At 32.5% G+C, this 23,961-nt stretch overlaps 1 protein-coding gene and 1 long non-coding RNA gene across 4 annotated transcripts; one reads left to right on the plus strand and one right to left on the minus strand.

Annotated features, from left to right (window-relative positions):
- Window positions 1-4,556: 4,556 nt before the first annotated feature.
- Window positions 4,557-23,309, minus strand: LOC126883583 (putative ankyrin repeat protein RF_0381). Of its 3 annotated transcripts, XR_007697714.1 has the most exons (3): window positions 23,102-23,248; window positions 21,723-22,946; window positions 21,220-21,363 (listed from the first exon to the last, which is right to left on the minus strand). XR_007697714.1 is itself a non-coding variant. In XM_050649236.1 (2 exons), the coding sequence occupies exons 1-2, from the start codon at window positions 23,181-23,183 to the stop codon at window positions 4,720-4,722; spliced, it is 1,752 nt and encodes a 583-aa protein (XP_050505193.1). In that variant the 5' UTR covers window positions 23,184-23,309; the 3' UTR covers window positions 4,557-4,719. The 3 variants fall into 3 exon arrangements, 2 of the variants coding, with proteins under 2 accessions (XP_050505193.1, XP_050505199.1); XM_050649236.1 differs by lacking the exons at window positions 21,220-21,363; window positions 21,723-22,946 and adding an exon at window positions 4,557-6,389 and having other exon boundaries at window positions 23,102-23,309; XM_050649242.1 differs by lacking the exons at window positions 21,220-21,363; window positions 23,102-23,248 and adding an exon at window positions 4,557-6,389 and having other exon boundaries at window positions 21,723-21,986.
- On the plus strand, window positions 22,741-23,374 carry LOC126883637 (uncharacterized). The gene is made up of 3 exons (XR_007697715.1): window positions 22,741-22,840; window positions 22,929-22,967; window positions 23,027-23,374. It is a non-coding gene; the product is annotated as an uncharacterized LOC126883637 (long non-coding RNA).
- The last annotated feature ends 587 nt before the right edge of the window (window positions 23,375-23,961 follow it).

Below are 23,961 nucleotides of genomic sequence, written 5' to 3' on the forward strand. Positions count from 1 at the left end.
CTTTAAACGGACACTTTATGCGGAACAACTACTGTCCGTTCAATTATTTTAGTGATGACAACTTTGGCATGGTTCTGATTAATATTCGTTCTATAAGAAATAAAACTGATGAATTATTTTTATTTCTGGAGGAATTAGGATTTCCTCCGATAGTTGCGGTTACAGAGCACTGGCTTGAAGTTAACGAGCCTTTTTTTGTAGAAAAATGTACCACAATTTCCAGGTATGATCGTCCAAGTTCGGCTCATGGAGGCACCCTGATTCTCTCTAGAAATAATGATTTTTCTCTGGTAACAAAATATGACTTTTTGTTAAGTGAATCCTTCTTTGAGTTTTCCTTAGTTTATAATAAAAATCTTAATCTTTACATTATTTGCATTTATAGATCACCTGATTCTACCGTGGAACTATTTTTTCAGAACCTGCTAAATTTGTTAGATGACCTGCCTCATAAAAGCAGAAAAATTCTATGCGGTGATTTTAACATTAATTATGCTGCTGCTAGTGCTACCCAAGTGTCCCTGGCAAACATATTTGAATCGTATGGTCTCTCAATGCACGTTAATTCTCCTACAAGGATTACAAAAACTACATCTACCCTAATCGATTATATTGTCTCAGATTTCTCACCCCTTGATGTCAGCTCTACAGTTATTAATGCGGGACTATCTGATCATGAAGCAGTGTATACGAAGTTTAACATCTTCAGCAAACCCTCCTCAAAAACCCGACGTTTAGGTAGGATTTTTTCCGCCCAGAATTTTCGTAAATTCCAAAATTGATACTTAACTTCTGAGTGGCAATTTCCTTCTATAGACGTGGACTATAATTTCAGTGTTTTTCTAGATAAGCTTCTCCACATCTTCAATAAGGCATTTCCTTTAATTCCTATTAAGCCAAAACATCGGAAACCTTGGGTTACGAAAGGTATTCGCATATCAGCTAAGAATATGCGTTCACTACTATACATCAAGAAATTTACTACCAATGTTGCTGTCACTGAATATATCATGAAGTACAGGACAACATATCTAAAACTTGTCAGGTCAGCTAAAAAAGCCTATTATCAAAATCGTCTGGGAAGCTCTAAAACCCAGGCAACCAAACGACGTTTTTATAACGTAGATAACACGTCATAAAAATGACCAATTGACGTGTTTCTATGACGTAGTATCGACATTGAAAATCACGTGTATTTGTCTCATCGATTTGACGTCATAATTGTGACGATTTTAAAACGTCTAAAAGGTGACGTCTTTTATACGTCGGTAATATTCACGTCTTTAATACTTTCAAAAAGTGACCTCTTTCAGATGTTTCAAAATAGGTAGTATAAAAAATAGGTAACATGAAACCTATAGGTCTACGTCTCATGTGTCGATGCAGATATACTACTATTTGTTTAAGATCGCTTGTGCATTAGAAGTAATCTAACATTGATTCTGCATGATTGTACCAGCCCTCGCATTATAGAATTTTCACTATTTATATAAGTATACCTACTTACTGTGTCAAAACTGAAAAAACATACAAACTAATAAATAATTTATTAACAAATTACTCGATAAAAGTCGATAACACATAATTAGTTCATTAACAGAAAATAAACATAACCTCAAACAGTTGTCAAGAAGAATACTGCATTAAACTAACTCACTGAGCAAAAACGAATACAAATCTCTTAATTAACACGTTTCTTCAACTAAATATCTAAATGAAAAGTCTTATTTTATCACACAAGACACAAACCACGTAAACAATAAATGAGAAATTTCTTATGAAAATTATTTAACGAAATTGTTTGGAGTAATACAAACAAGCTCCTCCCAATTTTGTGACGTCAGACTTAAACTGTCTGGAAAGAAAACGTTTTTTAAACGTTACTTTAACGTCATTAATCTTACGTATTTAAAGTCACCTACAAAAGACGTCTATATGACGTAATTTTCAAATACGTGAATATATTCAACCAAAACTGACGTTTCCTCGACGTTATATGACGTCAGTTGGTTGCCTGGGAAGTGTTGCAAAAGAAACTTGGTCTATAATAAACTATCTTCGAAATAAAACTCACACAGCTCAATCATTTTCCCTTCCAAATACTGAAAGTCTAAACGACTACTTCGTTAATGTGAGTAAAAATATAACATCAACAATTTTGCCGCAACAGGATCCCATTTCCTATCTTCCTAATTCAAGACAGGTCTCGAATTCATTCTTTTTACGACCAGTAGATAACTCTGAACTGATCCAAACAATCAATAGTATCAAAAGCAAATCATCCTGTAGTACTGATGGACTATCTATAAAAATTTTCTCTAATCTCACAGAAAATGTGTTGAAAATCCTCCTCTCACTAATTAATGATTCCTTCGAAAAAGGTAAATTTCCAGAGTGCCTAAAAACAGCCATTATTATTCCTCTTCATAAGGGTGGCGAAAAATCTGATGCCTGCAACTATAGACCTATTGCCTTACTACCGGTACTCTCCAAAATTATTGAGAGACTCATTAAAACTCGACTTATGTCCTTTATCGTTGATAACAACATTTTATCACAAAATCAGTTCGGCTTTTTAACAAATAAATGTACCACTGATGCCATGTTTTCTGTACTACACGAGGTTTACCAAGCACTAAACAATAATCTTTATACTGCCACTGTTTTCTGCGACTATGCCAAAGCTTTTGATTGTGTAAATCACGACATCTTGATTACAAAACTAAATTTCTATGGAATTCGAGGTATTTCTTTGAATTGGTTCCAATCCTACTTGAATAATCGGAAACAACTAGTTAGAGCAAATGATACTGACTCTAGTCTCAAAAACATCGTATGTGGAGTACCACAAGGTTCAGTATTGGGTCCTATACTGTTCCTTATCTTTATAAATGACATCACTAATTTAAAAATCAATGGGAAAATTTTTCTTTTTGCTGATGATACCAGTATCACTTGGAGCAACTCAACTATTGCATCTCTTCATGAAACTATAACTTCGGATCTACTGACGATAAAAACCTGGTCTGACTCTAATTTACTCTCTTTTAACATAAATAAAACAGTAGCATTATCCTATAAAGGAGCTCTTCAACCTTTGCCTCTTAATAACAGCCAGATCAGTACCGTTGATTCTGTAAAATTTCTTGGTATTTTTTTAGACAGCAACCTCAAATGGTCCCTTCATATCGATTCGTTAAGTAAGAAACTCCCCTCAGCTTGCTATGCAATACGATCTGTCTCAAGGGAACTCAATTTAGCATCTTCTAAAATAACATATTTTTCGTTGTTCGAGTCTCATCTTCGATATGGTCTTCCTTTTTGGGGTTCTAGTACAGCTGCTCAATTTGATGTCATTTTTAGATTGCAAAAAAGAGCAATAAGATATTTGTTTGGCCTCAGAAGATCTACACATTGCAGAAGTTACTTCAGAGATCACGAAATTTTAACACTTCCATCTTTATATATTCTAGAAACGGTTTGTTTAATTCGTAAACACCTTCATGTCTTTCCATCAAAGCCCAATCATCTTTACTCCACCAGAAATTCAATCTTTGATATTAATTTACCGATTCCATCCACTGAGTTAGTAAAGAAATCTATATTATATTCCGCAAAGAAACTGTACAATCATCTTCCGTTACAACTTAAATCTGCAACATCTTTCCCTAAGTTCCGTAAAATGACAAAAGCCTATCTATCCAAAAGACCATATTATTCAATAGAAGAATTTCTTAATGAATAACTAAGAAAATTGGGTTCCATACGCAGTAGCATAAACTTGTCAGTTCCTTATGTTGTACCTATTTTATTTTATTTGTTGTATGTTCATAATCAAGTATATTCAAATGGGAAATAAGCCACAATTTTACCTAAAAATGATTTTATTAACGTTTCGACGCCCAAGTCGGGTGTCGTTGTCAAAATACAAAAAAATCATTATTTTGTATTTTGACGACACCCGACTTGGGCGTCGAAACGTTAATAAAATCATTTTTAGGTAAAATTGTGGCTTATTTCCCATTTGAATATACTTGATTATAAAAATGCCACAAGAAAATAGCTTCAGAACAACGTTGTATGTTCAATTTGCAATTTATATATATTTTGCAATAAATTGTTTTTGTCTTGGCTTTTATATCTTATACTGTACATTATTGACGATTTATCTAATTTTAGTAAATTGTAGTTGTTATTTATATTATGTTTTTCTTATGACTGTATGTAAGCTTTGTCCATAAAATTGTAAAAATTTTCAGTGACAATAAAGCATATTTCTATTCTATTCTCAAGGGAGAGTTCACTGTATATCAAAAGCTTGCTTAAAATTTATGAAGAGTGCCATTGTCGGTTATTATATGCATGGCTCTCAACTTGTATTTCTCTTAAAGTAAAGAATAGATGTTGTCTATAGTACTTCTCCCTTTTCTAAAGCCACACTGGTATTCTCCTAGGATGACGCAATAGATAATTGAAAAAAATATTGTAAATGTAATAAATATTGTAATAACATGCAACGAAAAACCCGATTAAAAAGTAAAAGTCGTAACACCATAGTTAAAAGAATACATTTATTTTTTTATGATACAAAAAATATAATGCCAATGAAGACTGTAGTTAATACTTTTTAAATCCTTATATTTTAACCATCCTGGATTTAAAGGTGTTTATTTGCGTGTTAGATCTTAACGTTTTTATAAAGAATCAAATAAAAAATAATCACTTGTATTTAAAAAAATCTGATTGTATCATAATTTTAAGATCACTCATGTTTAAGTAGTCTAATACTTTCCATCGTATTTCTGATGGTAACTGAGGTGCAAGTTTTTTCATCATTACGTCAGCATGTGCAAGTAATTCCATTCTTTGAAAGCCTTTTTTAACCCAATGTTGTACCAAAGGAAGAATATTACCATATATCGAAAACTCTTTAAGGTAATCTTCAATATTTTGTAACTCGTTTTTAATATTGTCGTTACGTAGATATTGAACAAACGCGTTATTACCTTTATTGGAGTCACAAATTATTCGATATAATGAAACATTAGTATTCTTTATTATCATGCTTTTCATACTTGTTATTTCTTTTTGGCAGTCATTATAGTATTGTAAGAATGCTCTGAAGAAAGGACAACCATCTTGAATAATTGTTTTAATGGGATTGTAAATTAACACGGTGTATTTGATTATTACTCTTGCAATTTCCATAGAGTCTGTCTGTTCTGACCAATTACCACAGAATCTATTTATCTCTTCATAATTACGTTCCACATTATTTAAAGCTATCGATAAAAGAGAGTTGCCTTTATACTTGGATTGTTTTAAATCAGCTCCATTTAGAATTAAGAGTTCTGCAACATATGGACGCATACGGTTTATCGCACAATACAAAGGAGTAGCTCCTTTGGATAAAGTTTTCTTGTTTACGTCCGCACCATTTTCAATCAACAATTTAACTATTTCAATTTGAACTTGTGCCTGCGTGTTAGTACAAGCTGCATGCAGAAGAGTATAGTCTTCATTATTTGTACTGAAATTCACGTCTACCCCAATGCTAATAAAATATTTTATAATTTCTAGATGACCCATTTCAATAGCAACAAGGAGTGGAGAATAGTTTCGTGATTTCCCCTGTCGGTTATCATACACTGCACCGTTTTCTAAAAGTAACTTGACAATTTCTAAATTCCCGTGTCTACAAGCTAAATGTAAAGGAGTCCAATTGATGTCTTCAACATTTACATCAACTCCTTTTTCTATAAGCATTTTAACAATTTTAGCTTTCCCTCCTAAAACACCATGATGAATTGAACTTCGACTTCGACAATCTTTAAGATGCACGTTAGCGTTATTTAAAAGCAAATAGTCTACTACTTCGATGTAACCCCCACAGGCAGCCATATGAAGAGGGGTCATTTTGCTGATTTCATTTAGAATATCTACATTTATCCCATTTTCTAAAAAACATTCTACAATATTTAGATATCCTTTTTTGGCCGCAATATGAATTGGCATATTTCCACTAATATCTAAACACTGCATATTTGCTCCCGCTTCTATCAATAATCGAACCATTTCATGATCATTAATACCAGTTGAGATATTTAAAGGAGTTTCCTGCTGATACGTTTCGATTGCGTTCAAATCAGCTCCGTGTGCCAACAAATATTTGGCTACTTTTTTGTGTTGGGAAAATGTAGCTACATGTAGTGCCGTCAAACCAGAAGAATCAACTTCATTAATTTCTGCTCCTCCTTCAATCAACTGTTGGACTGCATCTAGGTTTCCTAATCGTGAGGCTAGATGGAGTGGAAACTCAATCTGTGACATATTTAAAAATACGTGTAACACTGCGTTGACTTGACGAAACAATTTTGTTTTTGAAATTACTGAAACAAAAAAATAAATATAAAGATAAATATGATAATAATTGATAATATAATAGTAGGGGAGGAAAGTATGGTAAATTTGCAGTTACTCGAGCGTTATGGGGACCTATTAGGTTGTACAGAGTAGGTCCTAAAACCAAAAAAAGCGACGGGCGAACTTTCGACATCAAATTGCGTTTGTACCTGAGGTAATCGAAGGGTAAAATTTTATTACAGGAAATTTCGACACCGCGAGGTAAAGCAAGTAGCTGGGTAATTACTTGGGTTTTCTCAATATTTATTATCACTTCCATCTAAATTTTTAGTACACGAATATTATTTAGTTGTATTTTATTTCTTGTTTGACGTATTGTTTGTATATGGATTATGTATACATTTTCATACAGTAGTACCAATTTTTTTTCCAATTATTTACATTATATTATGTCGTTGTCCGACTAGACACCGATAAGCTATTAAGAAATTTTCAGCTTGCTATTAATAAACTTTTTTTGGTACTCGGGATCCAGGCCTAATTGTATAAATACATGTACCTATATTGACTGTAAAATATATAAAAATTACTAGTAGTGTTAAATTTAGATATTATTACCGCTTTAGAGAAATAAAACGTATATTATGTTTATAAAATAAACAAATATATTAATTAATTTTATGGTATTTTATTTATGCCGCAATTAAATTTATTTGGTGTCGAATATTCCTGTAAGAAAAAACCGGCCTTTGGGGCTGGTGTCGAAAATTGCCATTAAATTTTAGTCGCTACCTGCTTGGTGTCGAAATTTCCTACGCCCGTCAAAATAGTAAAATCAACAGCCATTTTTTCGTGGAATTTTTAGAATCAAGGTCGATTTCTTTAAAAATTTCGATTTAGGTAGAATTTAACTTTTGTCAAAATTTACCCTACGCCAAAGCGGGCTTTTGCCCTGGGGGTGAAAACAACCCCATCTAGGGGATGAAAAATTTTTCAATCAAAATAACTATAGAAGTCGATAGATTGACCAATTCTGAGTAAATTTTGTTCTATACATTTCTTTATTAAAGATATGCAATTTTCATTGAAAAAGTCACGTTTTATAACCGTTTTTAATGAATCACAAAAAAAATTAAATTTTATAGAAAAAATCATTAAGAACAAAATTGTAGCCAATAAAAAAACAAAGAGATTCGCGTCGGAAAGGACTATGTAAATCCAATAAGGACTAAGGCCCGTCGAGTCTCAAGACAGCGTCGATGCTCAAGACCGACCTTGAACCAAATTTGTGTTTTATAAACCGATCTCGAGACACGACGCTGTCTTGGGAAGTGTAAAATGACAGCTGAATCTCAAGTCATCGATCAATCGATCGACCTTCCTCAAGACCGCGATTCTAACCTAACTTTGTTTGTTATTGTTTGAATTTTGAATATCTTTAATTCAGTTCCAACATATATTTTTTGTTTTTCTAATTACAATAAAAATGTATGAAGAAGTAAAAGCATTTGTAGAGATTATTGATAATATTGGAGAAGAAAATCGCCCGGGAAGTATACAAAAGCAATATATTCAAGATAAAAATATAATCTAAAATACAATGGAGTATTACAATATTGAAGTTCATCAGCGAATCAGCGCATTAACTTAAACAACAAAGGTTTTATGCTACTTATAGGAATATAACCAGTTTTTATGAGGAAGGCCACTTTCCAAAAATGTACAGGTACTGTAAAGACATACAATATATGTTATTCAGGCTCTTATTATGTAAATGAATTTGTAGGTACTAGAAGAGAAATTATGTATATTATTGTTCAACAACAAGGTTATCAAGTCATTCAATATTTGATCTAAGAGCATTAAGAGTGAAATTGTGAAATGGAAAGAAGTGAAATTCCAGGATTATTAATAGGAATAGATGACAGTAGTGGGTATGCATGCATACACTATCTACTACACAACACATTATAGTCTATTTCAGGATTTCGACCGTTAAGTACCAATACCTCCTATCTACATTTTTTTCAAAAATAAGTTTATCGCGCCATCTAACTGCAAAGCTTGTTACGCATCTTCTAACAAAATATCCTAACTGTATCTATTCTCAAAGTATTTAAAATAACATCATGGAAATATATCCTACCTTAATCAGCGTTTTTTATGCCGGAAATACCTTCTAACTGAATAGCAGAAATACCTTCTATCTACTCATTTGTGGTTGTTGTTTGTTAGTTGTACCGCCTATCAACAGTTTCCCGGTATTATTCGTTTTTTGTATCTTATTTAGTTCTTCTGCCGTACAATATTGTATTTACGTGTGTGTCTGGTGTTATCAAAAGGTAAGGAGTGTTTTACAACTAAAATTAACAGCCTAAGTAAGACTTTGTACAAAAAATAAATACCTAACCTCAATTTAACTCATGTTTTTGTGTGTTAAAGTTCTTATAAATTAATTTTAAGTTAAGATGATAGTTACATATTCAAGGTTTATAATACAGTTATAGTTAAAAATGTACACACAACCACCAAAGGGAGTTTTAGTAAATTGAAATGTAGATAGCAGATCTTTCCACAAAAATAATTAAAATTACTTAAGGTGTTCGTAGTACATAGGCGGCGCAAAAAACGGGCATATCGGATATTTTGTCATAATGAAAAGCTGTTTAAGAACAGAAAAATGCAGCTATTAATATTAAAGTACGTTTTAACTAACATTGGAAACAAAACATTTTGCTTTTATATGATAAATTATAATAAAGATTATTTTCGATCCCCTAATAGTTATATTTACGTAACAAGCAATGTTTAAAGCATTGAATTTTCAAGTAAAATCTCAAAGTAGTACCTAAATGCAAATTTTTTTACAGATGAATATCAATCAAGATCGACGTAGGAAAACACGGGCAGCTGAAATATTAGGATTGGCTTTGAAACTTGATGAAAACATTCCTTATGGCTGCACAAGTGAGTCTACTACTAGCGTTATTATTTCTGAAGGTTTAGAGCCCACAAGATCACAATCTAAAAATCTGAGCCAAGACGAACACTGTGTAAACTTAATTCATGAAACTACGACATTGATCCACAGTGTACTGTTACCAGATGGAAGTTCCTACATTCCGGAGACAAATGAAAATATTACTCCTCCTATTAGTACAAGCCAACAAGTTGGTAGTCTTGCCTTGTCTGACAATCAAGAAAGTAATCGTTCCTATCAAAATGTGTTTTCCTCCAACAATTTAGAAGACTCCCACTTCCAACAGTTAAACGAGGAACTTCATACTGAAAATGTAATTACAGAGAGAGCATCGACTCCAAGTACATCTTCAGCTCACGATTTTTCACCCAGTGAAAGTTCCTATAACCCAGAGTCTGATTCATCGGAGACTGAGAGCGAAGATAGGGTGTCTGAAGAAAATAGTGTGCCGGATTCTGAGCTGGTGCCAAGACAGGTTTATTTCGGAGAAATCAATGAAGAACGAAAAAGAAAAATTAAACCAGATAGTAAGACTTGGAAAAAAAATCGTAACAAAGAGTTAAGAATGCTTGGCAAAGATTACTTAGGTTATACAAATCCGAAAGAGGGAAAAATGTTACACAATACTCCCCGAAGCGCTCGCAAACTGGGTGAAGCATGCAAGTCTAAAAAATGTACAACAAGTAAAGTCAGGAATTGTGAAAAACTGACCGTGGAGATGCGACAAGATATATTTAATAATTTTTGGACAAACTTAAATTGGGAACAAAGGAAGATTTATATAAATGGATTAGTCTCCCGACAAACTACTGCTAGAAAAACTGTAGGGTGTGAGACAAGACGGGAAGGTACTTTCCAGTATTTTTTGCCTACAGCTGAGGGTAATTTGCGAGTTTGCAAGACATCCTTTTTAAATACATTTTCCCTAGGTTCTTTTACTGTACAATCTTGGGTCAAGAAGTCAGTTCATAAAACACTTCCATGTAATGAAGTCACCAATAGCAATCGAAAACGAGTTGTGCCAAGAGGAACGGCGACAAGAATCCAGATGCTACGTGAATTTTTTAAAAATATCCCAACACTTCCCTCTCATTATAATAGAAAAAATTCGAGAAAATTATTCATCGAGCCATATTACCGAAATAAAACAGAACTCTATAATTCCTATAAAATATGGTGCTCAAATAATAACGAAGAGAGTGCAAGCAGACATACTTTTGACAAGATATTTAAAGATTCAAATCTTTCTATTTATACCTTAAAAAAGGATATGTGTGACATCTGTGTCAGTTATAAAGAAGGAAATATTTCAGACGAAAAATATAAAGATCATATTCAACGTAAATCAAGAGCAAGAGCCGAGAAAGAACATGACAAGGAAAAAGCACAAGCTGGTGAATTGAATCTTCTTACAATGGATCTTGAAGCTGTCAAAGTGTGTCCTTATCTGACTGCAAGTGCCCTCTACTTCAAAACGAAGTTAAGTTGTCACAACTATACGGTCTACAATTTGGTCACTCATCATGCAACATGCTATTGGTTTGACGAAACTGCCAGTGACTTGACAGCAAGCACATTTGTTAACTTCCTTTTAGATTACTTGTCACAACACTGTCTCGCCAACAGGTTACCTATAGTAATATTTTCAGATGGCTGCACATACCAAAATCGGAATAACATTTTGTCTAACGCATTATCTGCCTTTTCTGTAAAATATCAGATAGTTATAACCCAAAAGTTTTTAGAACCGGGTCACACTCAAATGGAGTGTGACTCGGTCCACAGCGCTATCGAGACTAAATTGAAGCATCGTGAGATTCATCTTCCGAGCGATTATGCTTCTGCTACTAAGGAAGCAAGAAGTAAGCCATTTCCGTATGAAGTGAAATTGGTTGACTATCAATTTTTTAAAAATTACGCAAATGAGGACACATGGCGATACACTTCCATTAGGCCAGGTCGTAAAGTAGGAGATCCTGTTGTAACAGATCTGAGGGCTTTACTGTATACCATAGATGGAAAAATACAATATAAACTAAACTTTGATGATGAGTGGAGTGAGTTGCCCATAAGACCTAAAATTATTCCTGAACCGATTTATACTCCCTTGCATGACAAAGTGCTACCTATTAGTTCTACGAAGTACTCTCATTTACAACAATTGAAAACTGTGTTACCGCAAGACTGTCATACATTCTATGACTCACTATCTCAGAAGTCTTAATGTGTTGATATCATTAATAATAATAATAAAGTTTTTTGAGTTTAATTCATTTTTTAATTACATTTAAGACCTCCTATCTTCCATTAAACACATATATTTCAAGTAACAGAGAAAAACAATACCTCCTAACTGACAAACTGTCTTTTTCAAAAGCTCTTTCAAAATCAAATATGTGAGGTACGATAATCTTATACATAAAAAAGTAGAAAGTCCATATATTAAATTATTCTGATTGGCAGAGCAAAATTAAATAAGTTTTTTGCTTCTCCTGTAAAATTTACTTGTCGTTAGATAGAAGGTATTGGTACTTAACGGTCGATTTGTTTTTACAATTTTTTATTTTTAAAATATCAATGTCTTATTCTATTTGTTCCTTATATCTAATCTATAGTCTTTCTCTCGTTATATGTCCAGCTGACATTTGTGTGTTTATTTTAGAAAGTATTTCATATGCTTTCATCCTTCCTCTTAGAACGTGGTCCTATTTTGATGAATGTATATGGATCGTGGTATGCCCTGTATAGTTCAAAATTATATTTCATATGCTTCCATCCTTCCTCTTAGAACATGGTCCTATTTTAATGAATGTATATGGATCGTGGTATGCCCTGTATAGTTCAAAATTATATTTCATATGCTTCCATCCTTCCTCTTAGAACGTGGTCCTATTTTGATGAATGTATATGGATCGTGGTATGCCCTGTATAGTTCAAAATTATATCTTCTCTGGTCTTCATATTTTAGATGCTATTTAGTCTGATTCTAGTGCTTTATCGTTGTTTCCAGTGCTTTATCAATTTATCATCGTTTATTTTACCTACCTGTCTACTGCTACTCTACTATTGTACTTTCACCATATATTTTTGGAATATAAATATATAGTAACCTTCTGTCTTTCTCTTGTTCAACTGGAATTTGTTTATTTATTCTGAGAATACATTATTGAATCTGTATTATGTTAGATATATTATTTTTTATTTTATTTCTTAATATGTATTTTTTATATTTTATTTTAAAATAAATGTATTATTTAAATAAGTATTTATTTGACAAACCTTTCCTTACCAAATATAAAATTAATTACACATCTGGACCTCGGAGGTAAACTACACTATGTCATTTCAAGCAACTGTGTTTAGCGTGTGTTTGCAACAAAGTTTAGAGCACTTAGGATGTTAATAAACATCTGATATATCCCATAATTAGTTGAAAGACAATATGATCCAACTAATAAAAAAACACCATGTCAGTGGTGATCTACACAACATAGTGTAGATTACCTCCGAGGTCCAGGCGTGTAAACAGCAATACTGTGATGAGCACTCTAATAACCAGCAAAATAGTGCAAAAAATGGAAAACATATGTTGTGAAATAAAAAGAGATGTAAAATTATCTATAGGAACCTATAAATTTACATTACATAGTTTGTCACCTTTAGATGTGTGGGAGGAGTATGACAACTGTCACAGGGGTCTAAAGGTGGGAAATTATGTAATGTCATGTAAATTTATAGGTTCCTATTGATAATTGTACACCTCTACTAGTTTCATCTCCTTTTATTTCACAACATACTATATGTTTCCATCTTTTGTGTCATTTTGCCAGTTAATAGCACGCTCATCACTGTATACCATTATTTATGCAGATGACAGTCCTCTTAACAAGAAAAAAAGCTGAAGTTGTTTAGAAACTTGAGAGGTGAAGCAAGAAAATTGCATGTCTATAAATGAAACAAAAATAAAATATTAAGTGTATTGAAATGTGTGGAGAGATGAAATAGAACAAATTTTTCACACTAAAAACAGGAACAAAGGCATACAAAATTGAAAATATCAACAAATTCAAGTATTTAGGAGTGGCAATAATTGATAAATGGGAAGAAGAAAAAGAAATAGAAAAGATACTACTAAGAGTAAGCTAGTAATCAGATTGATGCAGTGGTGTCATGGCAAAATTAGCAGTGCCGGAACGCACTGCTAATTTTTGTTTACAAAACCTAAATTCTCTATTTATTTTCTCTCTTTTCTTAACCAGTGTGGGAACGGCGTTCCCACACCATGACACCACTGGATTGATGGTATATGATTGAAGTCAAAAATGTATGTAGGACAACTATAATGCAAAAATGTATTATGAAGCAGTTATTTTAAGTGGCATTGAATGCTTGTGGCACTTGAAACAATAATTAAGAAAGATGAAATAAAAATAGACATAGTACTGGTAGGGGCTGGCAGTTCTGAGTTAGGACTGGCAAAAAATAATAGATATGGAAAGTCAGGTGGCTAGGTCAACATTACTTGAATGTAAGAGCGACATGTAAGAGATTATTTTTGAAGGAAAAAAAAGAGAAAGACCATGAAAAGAGTTGTTCGAAGCAGTAAGGAGATTTGGATGATATAGAAGTGTAGAATTGGAGGAGGAGCGTTAATGTCCAGTAGAAATGGATAGGCTATATTTACTTTTGTGCTGTTATTTGGGTAAGATTGTTAATATTTTATATCAATATTGTTGCTTGATAAAAATTCTTCTAATAATTTAATTTTATCTGACTCATTCAGACATATATTTATACATTTTAGAGTAGATGACTTTAAAACAATATCGCCAATAGTTATGAGTTGCATTCCTGGGACGATTTTATTAAAATATAGTTAATTCGATTACATAAAATCAACTTTAAGAGGAAACAGTAGCGATCAACAGGTAGCGAAAACGCGTTCCAAGATTGCGGCTGTAATTTTGAATATTTTTTCGAGATATTTGGCACACGTATTCGTAATATAATAAAGAATGGCAGTACAGAGCCCAATTTGAAAAATATATTAATATGTGGAAATTACTCTGTAATTAAATACAATATTAAAAAAACGAGCCTGTACCGCCATTAAGAAGAACAAAAAAATACACATTCTTCAAATAAACTTTTTTATCCGATGCCTAGATTTTGTGTCATTTTGGAACTACTAACGAAATAAAAAGTTTTAGGAGTTCCAAAATGACACAAAATCTAGGCATCGGATAAAAAAAGTTTATTTGAAGAAAGTTTTGTTTTTCTTAATGGCGGTACAGGCTCGTTTTTTTTAATATTGTACCTAATTACAGAGTAATTTCCACATATTAATATATTTTTCAAATTGGGCTCTGTACCGTCATTCTTTATTATATTACGAATACGTGTTCCAAATATCTCGAAAAAATATTCAAAATTACAGCCGCAATCTTGGAACGCGTTTTCGCTACCTGTTGATCGCTACTGTTTCCTCTTAACTCAATAGTATCCGTCACAAAAAATTTATAGCATGTGATCTGTCTTTAAGAATTTAAACATTAAATAAATTTAATTTCAAACTTAAATGGAGGCTTATTCCCATGAAAATAGTAATTGCATTTTATAAAAGTTCCACCTGTCATGGTTTCTTCTTTGTTGTTAGTCAGATGAATAATATAAACATAGAAGAAAGCTTACACCATTAATAAAAAGGCAGGTGATACTAGGAAGTACCAGAGTTTTATTTGCTTTGCTTTCTCTCATAAGAAATAAATGATATCTCCCAGTGCTTTCTCTTAGAACTTTGAATATTTCATTAAACCTCATTACTCCCAACCAAGAATAAAGTAATATCACAGTATTCTGTTATACTGGGGTAATATCAAGGAATATATTTATACTTTCCTTTAATATGCAATTCTTTACCACAAAGAAAAGAAATCCTTTATCTCATAATGGAAACAAATTATGAGAAGTCATTAACCTTTGAAAAAATAGCATGTAAGATTTAGAAAAAATAAAAATGTAAACTTTCAATCAATAAAATAAACTTTATTTAACTGAAAACATTTTAATAATCTATTTTCAAAAAACAAATTAAATATAAAAACATAGGCCATTTCAAGACTTTGACGTTTATGACACTAATTGAAAGCTGGAAGGCAAACATTGAAATTATTTATATTTGTACCGCATTGAGTTTCTTAAGTTTTTTACGTTTAATAGTTTTTTTATAAAATAGTTATTGTTCTTATAAAATAGTGGTTTATATAATTGTTTTTATATAATAGTGTTGTATTTTCCGAACATTTTGCTGTTGACTTCTGTAGCTTCTAGCTGTAGACGTACTTTAACGACTGTATTTAGTTGTAAGCAGTGAATAAATAAACATAAGTAAATATTTTCAAAAGCTTTTGGTATATAGATCCATTTTCCCTCAAGGGGTATGAGTTAACCTACAGTAGAAAAAGTTTTTCAATGGTGACAACATGGACAAATATAGTTACTTACATGGACATAGTTTTTTTTGTATTTGGAGCTTAGTAATAGTTTTTACACAGGTCAACAAATGAAGACATTCAAGAGTTTAAATTCTTACAAATATTTTGAGGTAGGATTTGTATATAATTGTGGAGCTATAAAAATAAATAATTTCATCATAGTGGTTCACCCCAGATATCTTAAAAAATTGACCTTTTAAAGAATTTGTACAGTCGGAAAAATGAAAGAATACCCATGAACGGTCACGTCAAACAGGTACAATCACATATTTTGTATTTGCTGTTCTTTTTCTATAAATAACAAACGATAGAGATAGATTAATTATGTTAATAATATGTGATCGTTCATGGGTACTCTTTCATTTCTCCGACTGTACCTGCAGTGAAAAAATTTCAAGAGAAGAAACTGAGAATCTGCCGGAAGAGGTGAAATGTTTTTTGATTTTAGACAACGCTCCTGCTCATCCCTCTGAAAATATTCTATGATCAAAACATGGCAACTTTAGTTGTATGTTTTTGCCAAAAAATACATCGCTTATTCAACCCATGGATCAGGAAATAATTTTAGCAACAAAATGAATATATCGCAGAAAGTTTTTAGATGAAGTAATTGTATGATGAAGATAACACAGAAGATACAAGAGGGCAGCATACTTTGCAAAACTTAACTGTTACAATTTGAAATCAACAATTTGTTAAGTTTGCTACAGCATGGAAAGGCAGTTATTAAGGGGTTACATAGGTCTTGCGGGTAAAAAAAGTGACTTTTTAAAAAAATTATATCTTGGAAACTAAAAATTATTTTTATTTATAATTGGAACATGTACCCTAATAGCACAAGGACGTCCATTGGACGTCCTTCACGGACTTTAGGGACGTCCGTTTCGTCCATTGGACGTCCGTTTTCGTCCGGGGAACGTCCTTTATACGTCCTATTTTGGTCCAAATGTCGCGCTACCGAACGTCCATCTAAGGTCCGAGGGGACGTATATTGGACCTTAATCGGACGTAATTTGGACCTTGATCGGACGTCCTAGGGGACGTAAATTGGACCTTAATCGGACGTAAATTGGACCTTAATCGGACGTAAATTGGACCTTAATCGGACGTAAATTGGACCTTAATCGGACATAAATTGGACCTTAATCGGACGTAAATTGGACCTTAATCGGACGTAAATTGGACCTTAATCGGACGTAAATTGGACCTTAATAGGACGTAAATTGGACCTTAATGGGACGTAAATGGGACCTTAATCGGACGTAAATTGTACCTTAACCGGATGTAAATTGGACCTTAATAGGACGTAAATTGGACGTTAATCGGACGTAAATGGGACCTTAATCGGACGTATATTGGACCTTAATCGGACGTAAATTGGACCTTAATCGGACATAAATTGGACCTTAATAGGACGTAAATTGGACCTTAATCGGACGTAAATGGGACCTTAATCGGACGTAAATTGGACCTTAATCGGAAGTAAATTGGACCTTAACCGGAAGTTCTATGGGACGTGAATTGGACCTTAACCGGACGTTCTATGGGACGTGAATTGGACCTTAACAGGACGTCCAATTTTGGTCCAATGTCTTGCTGCCGAACATCCATCTAATGTCGTGGGAAATAAAAAATATATTTTTTAAGGAACTTATATTACATCTTATATTAAATTACAATTATTGGATATTACATTATTTACATTAAATTACAATACACTTCTCCAAGAAATTAACGCACCACCTTAAATATGGGGTATTTTTGATGTCTCGTATTTCCTAAACCTGTTGTTTCATCTAAGTGATTTTTTTATAATATTATAGCCTAGGCTATAGGTTACCTCCTTAAGCTTGTCATGCACAGGGAGCTATGCTGTAATATATGTACATTATATCATATCGCTCTCTATAGTAATGAGTGAGCCTGCAGACAGGAAACAAATGGTTCCGTATGTGCAGGCTCACTCATTACTATAGAGTGCGATGTGATATATATTACAGTATAGCTCCCCGTGCATGACAAGCATAAGGAGGTACTTAACCTATAGCCTAGGGCCTAGGCTAGAATATTATAAAAAAATCACTTAGATGCAACAACAGGTTTAGGAAATTCGAGACATCAAAAATGCCCAATTTTTAAGGTGGTGCATAATCGGCTGTATATACAGGGTGTAACAAAAATACACGTCATAAATTAAATCACATATTCTGGGACCAAAAATAGTTTGAATGACCTTATATGTCATAAGTTTATATATATGTCATATAATAGTTTTGAACTTACCTTAGTACAAATATGCACATAAAAAAAGTTACAGCCCTTTGAAATTACAAAATGAAAATAGATTTTTTCGATTATATCGAAAACTATTAGCGATTTTTTATTGAAAATGGACATGTGGCAGTATTATGGCAGGAATATCTTAAAGAAAAATTATGGTGAAATTTGTGCACCCCATAAAAATTTTATGGGGGTTTTGATCCCTTAGATCCTCCCAAACTTTTGTGTACGTTCCTACGTTCCAATTCAATTTTATTATTGTGGTACCATTAGTTAAATTCAATATTTTTGTTTCTTAGTATTTTTCAGATAAGGCAGTTTTTATCGAGTTGCGACTTCTTTTTTAACATGTCTACATAAAAATTTTATGGGGGTTTTGTTCCTTTAAACCCCCCAAATGTTTGTGTACGTTCCAATTAAACTATTACTGAGGTACCATTAGTTAAACAGAATGTTTTTAAAACTTTTTTGCCTCTTTGTATTTTTTCGATAAGGCACATTTTATCGAGATCTGGCTTCTTTTTTAATATGGTTCAAAATATACCTAAAAATGTAAAGCATAAATAAGTCTGCATATTATTACCAAGTCTCCATAATCGTACTTAACCATATACAAATATGTGGTTAATTTGACAAATATTCAAAATATTTCGATAAAAATTGACTTTTCGAAAAAGCAATAAGAGGCAAAAAAGTTTTTAAAACGTTGTGTTTAAATGGTACTACAATAATAATTAAATTGAAACGTGCACAAAAGTTTGGGGGGGTTTAAAGGAACAAAACCCCCATAAAATTTTTATGGGGTGTCCAAATTTTACTATAGTTTTTTCGTAAGATACTGCTGCCATAATAATGCCACATGTCCATTTTCAATAAAAAATCTCTAATAGTTTTCGATATATTGGAAAAAATCACTTCATCTTGTAACTTCAAATGAGTGATAAAGGCACAGAGACTTAGATGGCGAGGTCACATTGAAAGGATGCCAGACACGAGGACTCCAAAAATGGTACTAAACTACACTACAGCTTCAAGAAAGAGAAGAGGATGGCCGAAAAATAGATGGAAGCAAGAGGTCGAAAAAGATTTGGAAAGAATGGTGCTACAGGGTCAGAAAAGAAAAATGAATAACAGGAAGGAATGGAGAAAAATCACATATCAAGCCAGAGAAGATCTCAGTACATAAAGAAACGTGAAAATGAAGAAAAAAAACAAACTTTTCAAGCCATGGGCCTCTAAAGCCCTTAGTGCTAATATATATAACTTCAAAGGGCTGTAACTTTTCTTGTGTGCACATTTGTACTAAGGTAAGTTAGGTCCAATCAAACTATTTTTGGTCCCAAAATATGTGATTAAATTTATGACCTGTATTTTTGTTACACCCTGTATATATCTACATACTTCGTCTAATTTACTAACTGTTGCGCGTCATCCGCGTCGTAGCCTGTGAGGTCGCATGATACCAACACGAAATATTTAGGCGGTAGGTGTGTTCTTTTTTAGAATCACTTTGCCGAGTACACTGGAATTACAGCCACTAGACATATTTTATTATATACGCGTAGAAATATTATTTGAAGATTTCTATTAATGTTAACCTAAAGAAATACACAATAATATGTTTCATTTAATTTGTATAAATGGATTATAAAGCGTTTTTATGAAGCAGATTTGTTCGGATCACACTGTAACTGTAATCGAACGAAGGTAACATTTTAGAATAAATTGGTAACATTTATTTGACAGTTACGGTGATGACACTTCATATTTGTTTATATTCTTTACTATAAGTATCTGTTTTATTTATTATATTTACTGTTTTTATTATTTACTTTACTATAAAAAGATCCTCTACTATAAAAATATAAATTTCACCTAATTTTATAACGACTTGGAATAATCGAGGTATCTGACAACTTTTTTAGTTGTTATTGTAGACATACTTATACAAAGAAACCTACCGGCTTTTTGCCAAGAGTTAGGAGCCGTTTTTTAATTATTAACAATGCAGTGCAAAAACTCTTGCACTGCAAATCTTAAAAGATTATAACTTAATTCTTGTTTTCTATTTCTTAAGTTTTTACTTATTTACATTGAATATTAATTTGTTTTGTTGTTTAATCCACGTTTACAATAATTATGTGATATATTTGATTTAAAATGGATTCAGGATCTTTTTATACTTTGGCAACTATGTCAACTTAGATCTCTGGCGTAGATAATGACTTGCAACAGTAAGTAAATTAGATGGACTGTAGGTTATATTTGGTTCTTACGACATCAAAGTATATTTTTTAGACATTCCCTGGATATAGTCACTGATGTGACATACCTCCGATTTGTTTTTTCATGAGTTTTGTAAGAGAGACTAAAAACTTTTTTTATAGTCACCTCCTGTTTTCATATATTTTTTGACATGTTTTGTAGTAAATTCAACTATCTATTTACTACAAAACATGTCAAAATTTACATGTGAAAGCAGATGATCCTAAAAATGGTTTTTCGTCTCCTACAAAATTCATGAAAAAGCAGATAGGAGAATTATTGTACATTACAATTCTCTGATGTTTGGGAAAAAGGGCTAAGTCAGAATTGCACATCGATAATGTTTTGATGATTTCTACAGTACTGTAGTAGATTCTACTGTACATACAGTTTACATCTACAACAGTTTTTTTCTGGTCCAGAAATCATCAAAACATTATCAATGTGCAATTCTGACTTAAGTCCTTTTTGCCAAACATAAAAAAACAATCTGGTCATAACTGACCAATGAGCAATTTTAATTTAACCTAAATTACTACTGTTTCTTAAAATGAAGAGCTTACCCCATAGCGTCTCTTATCTAATCTAACAAGATCGTGCACTATTCTAACATACACAGGCACAGCACACAAGCACTATGCTCCGTTTTTCACTATCACCTATCACTCAAACTAGTTCAAAAGGCTTTGTCCTCTTCAATCTTCTAGTTTGCCCAGTAGTATCGAGGAGCTGGATTTCCTCGATATTCTTGAACTTATGAAGTTGTTGCTCCTGATCCTGCTATCTTCTTGATATTTGTTGATAAAGTAATAACTTATTATGCATGGACAATGTGGACTTTCTTCCAACTAGCCAATACACTTTTTATATCTCTCTTTTGCCTTTCATAGCCACAAGGCTATACATTTCCTTCTTGGTTTTTTGGTAAAAATTTACTCTAAGGGTAGACCTTGAAAATGCCAATTTTTTTATGGACTTAGCCTGAAAAGTGGAAAAAAGCAGACATTTTACTGTTTTCTTTGGGGGAAACTGGTAAAAGTGCCCAAAAATCAAGAAATATTTGAAAAAAATCAAAAAATGTAATAGTAGCCAAAAAAAATTTACGTGAAAAGGATACAAAAGTATATAGAATGTCTTAATAAAATATAAGTAATTGAAACATAATACATATAACTGATTTTTACAATCAAATTATGAAAAAATACGTAATATTGGTTAAAATAATATTTTTTTTGTCATATTTCAAAACAATATGGCGGACAGGCGCCGAGAGGTCAAATTTGACAGTGTTGCCAGTTTTAACCTTTTAAAGATTTAAAAATTTAATAAAAATTACTTACAAAACAGCTATAGATCGATGCAATTTGAGAGTCCAAAGCCAAATTCGTGGCTTTAAATGTAATAAAAGTTGCCACCAACATATTTATTTCCTCTGCCTGCAGTTTACTAGCTTCGAAAGAGGCCTTTTCTTTGTGAATATAGGTATTAAAGCCACACCTTAATTGTACTTAAATTTACTTTCGTAACACCTACACACCATTTAGTCTCACTTCACCTTTATTTAACGATAAACTGGGCAGATTGCAATTGGGCGCAGGCGGTCTGAAAGGAGGAAGGCCTAACCCTTCGGTCCAAACCTAACTTACGGGTATTATATTGAGAGAACCGCAGGAGGTATTTGACCGCTGAGCGCAATCACAACCCACCCGATAAACTAACTTCACTTTCACAAATTTGTATATGATGCAACAGACAACGCCCAAATCCAGGGCGCAGCACAAACAACCGACCTAACAAACTAAAAACTAACAATAAACTGTTTAAAAAATGCGTCAATGCATGCATCTACCAATTTTTCAAAAACAGTTGCCAAATTTAGAGGTTTGCATAAATATTCCAAATCAATGGTACGCTTAAATGGACAAAAATCGATGTTTTCATGTGAAATTATCTTTTGTCATTCACATGGCAACATGGTTTCCCGAAATCAGTGACAGTACATAACCATGAAATACATAAAATTTCATTCCAACCTTGAAAGTGTATTCTGGGAATCCCACAGAATTTATTTATTAAAATATAATCATAAATCACTATAATATTAATAAACTTGATGTAATCTAACCTAACGTAACGAAACCTAACCAGAACTAACCTGACCCTTGTAATAAAGCAGTCATTTTGTGTTAAAAATGCGTCAGAATAAGTAAAATGACATATTTAAGAATTGAAAAATTGTAATTTTCATAAGAAAACATATTTTATATAACTATGGCAACACTGTTAGGATTCTCCTTCTTGCGTTTATAAAACGGTTGTCATTCCTGTCGTTTCTTGTTGTTTCATGGTATATAATGGCGGAAAATGGCGGCGATTTTTAAAAATAAGACATATTTTAAATTGCAATTACATGAAAAGTAACGCCCGCCCCCAATAAAAAATTATTGTACAATTATCAGTAAGTGAAACAGAATTCATTGGTATAAATTTCATATCCGTAATCCGTCTACCCATTCAGTAAACTAGAACCGGTTTTTTTTTTGTAGGGCCACTTTCAGCTGATTCTAAAAAAATTAAAATGAACGGTAATTTTTCTATTCTTTACAATTAAAAATCAAAAGAAATACATAGGTACTATTTGCAGGTAATAATATGCATGCATAAATGATTCGTTTCATAAAGAATAAAGAAAATTGAAAACGGATTTTATAATACTTACAAAATTGTTTAAACAAGAGATTAAGCCAGAGCCCAGAGCAAAAACTAGGAGACAGTACAGCAAAAAAGCCACTAATTTCCATTTCCCACACCCCCTTATCGATGCATTTTTTCCAATCAAAATTTTTACTAAATTTTTAGGTTATCGGTTATCTTATGAAAATTAGTGATGACCAATGACCACGCGACGCTACATAGATACTCGCGCGGCAAATTTGAAAATGAACGCAAATTGAACAGTAAATGGCCTCTCTTAAAACCTTGTAATGGAAAATTTTACCCCTCCAGGAAGACATTGTACTATGTTCATAGAATATCTTGTGGTAACTTTCCACCCATAATTTAATCAGATAGATGTTCACGGAATAGAACGGTAGTTAGTACCTACATTCCTGGAATGTTTTGTGTTGTTAGGATTAAACTTTTATTTTATTTATTCTTGAATATTTCCTATTGTTAAACATTGTAACCAATAATTTACAAATAAGATTTTCATTACATTACATAAAATCAAAAACATGTTTTGGATATTAAACTATATAGTTTGTTTATAATTCTAATAATTGTATATACAATTTTGAATTAAGATTTAATCTTTTCGATTTAAACTACAGTAAAACCTGTGTTACCGACCCCCTGCAAACGGCCACCTGTACTAACGGTCAGTTTAAAAATTCCCCAAACCAATTACAGTAAAACCTGTCAGTAACGGCCACTAAAAATGAAAAAGCTATTGGCCGATATAGAAAGGTGACCGGTATTGCCAGTTTTTGTAGTCTAGATATAATTGGTTTGGGGAATATTTAAACTGGCCGTTAGTACAGGTGGCCGATTTTATCAGGTGGCCAGTAACACAAGTTT

The sequence above is a fragment of the Diabrotica virgifera genome, chromosome 1 (assembly GCF_917563875.1).
Source record: "Diabrotica virgifera virgifera chromosome 1, PGI_DIABVI_V3a".
In the NCBI taxonomy this organism is placed as follows: domain Eukaryota; kingdom Metazoa; phylum Arthropoda; class Insecta; order Coleoptera; family Chrysomelidae; genus Diabrotica; species Diabrotica virgifera.

Excerpts from the sequence above, each read along its gene's own strand:
- LOC126883583 (XM_050649236.1), bottom strand. The coding sequence starts at position 23,183 with ATGGAAATTAGTGGCTTTTTTGCTGTACTGTCTCCTAGTTTTTGCTCT. Across the intron at positions 6,390-23,101 it reads TCTCTTGTTTAAACAATTTT|TAATTTCAAAAACAAAATTG; the intron begins GTAAGTATTATA and ends TTTTTGTTTCAG.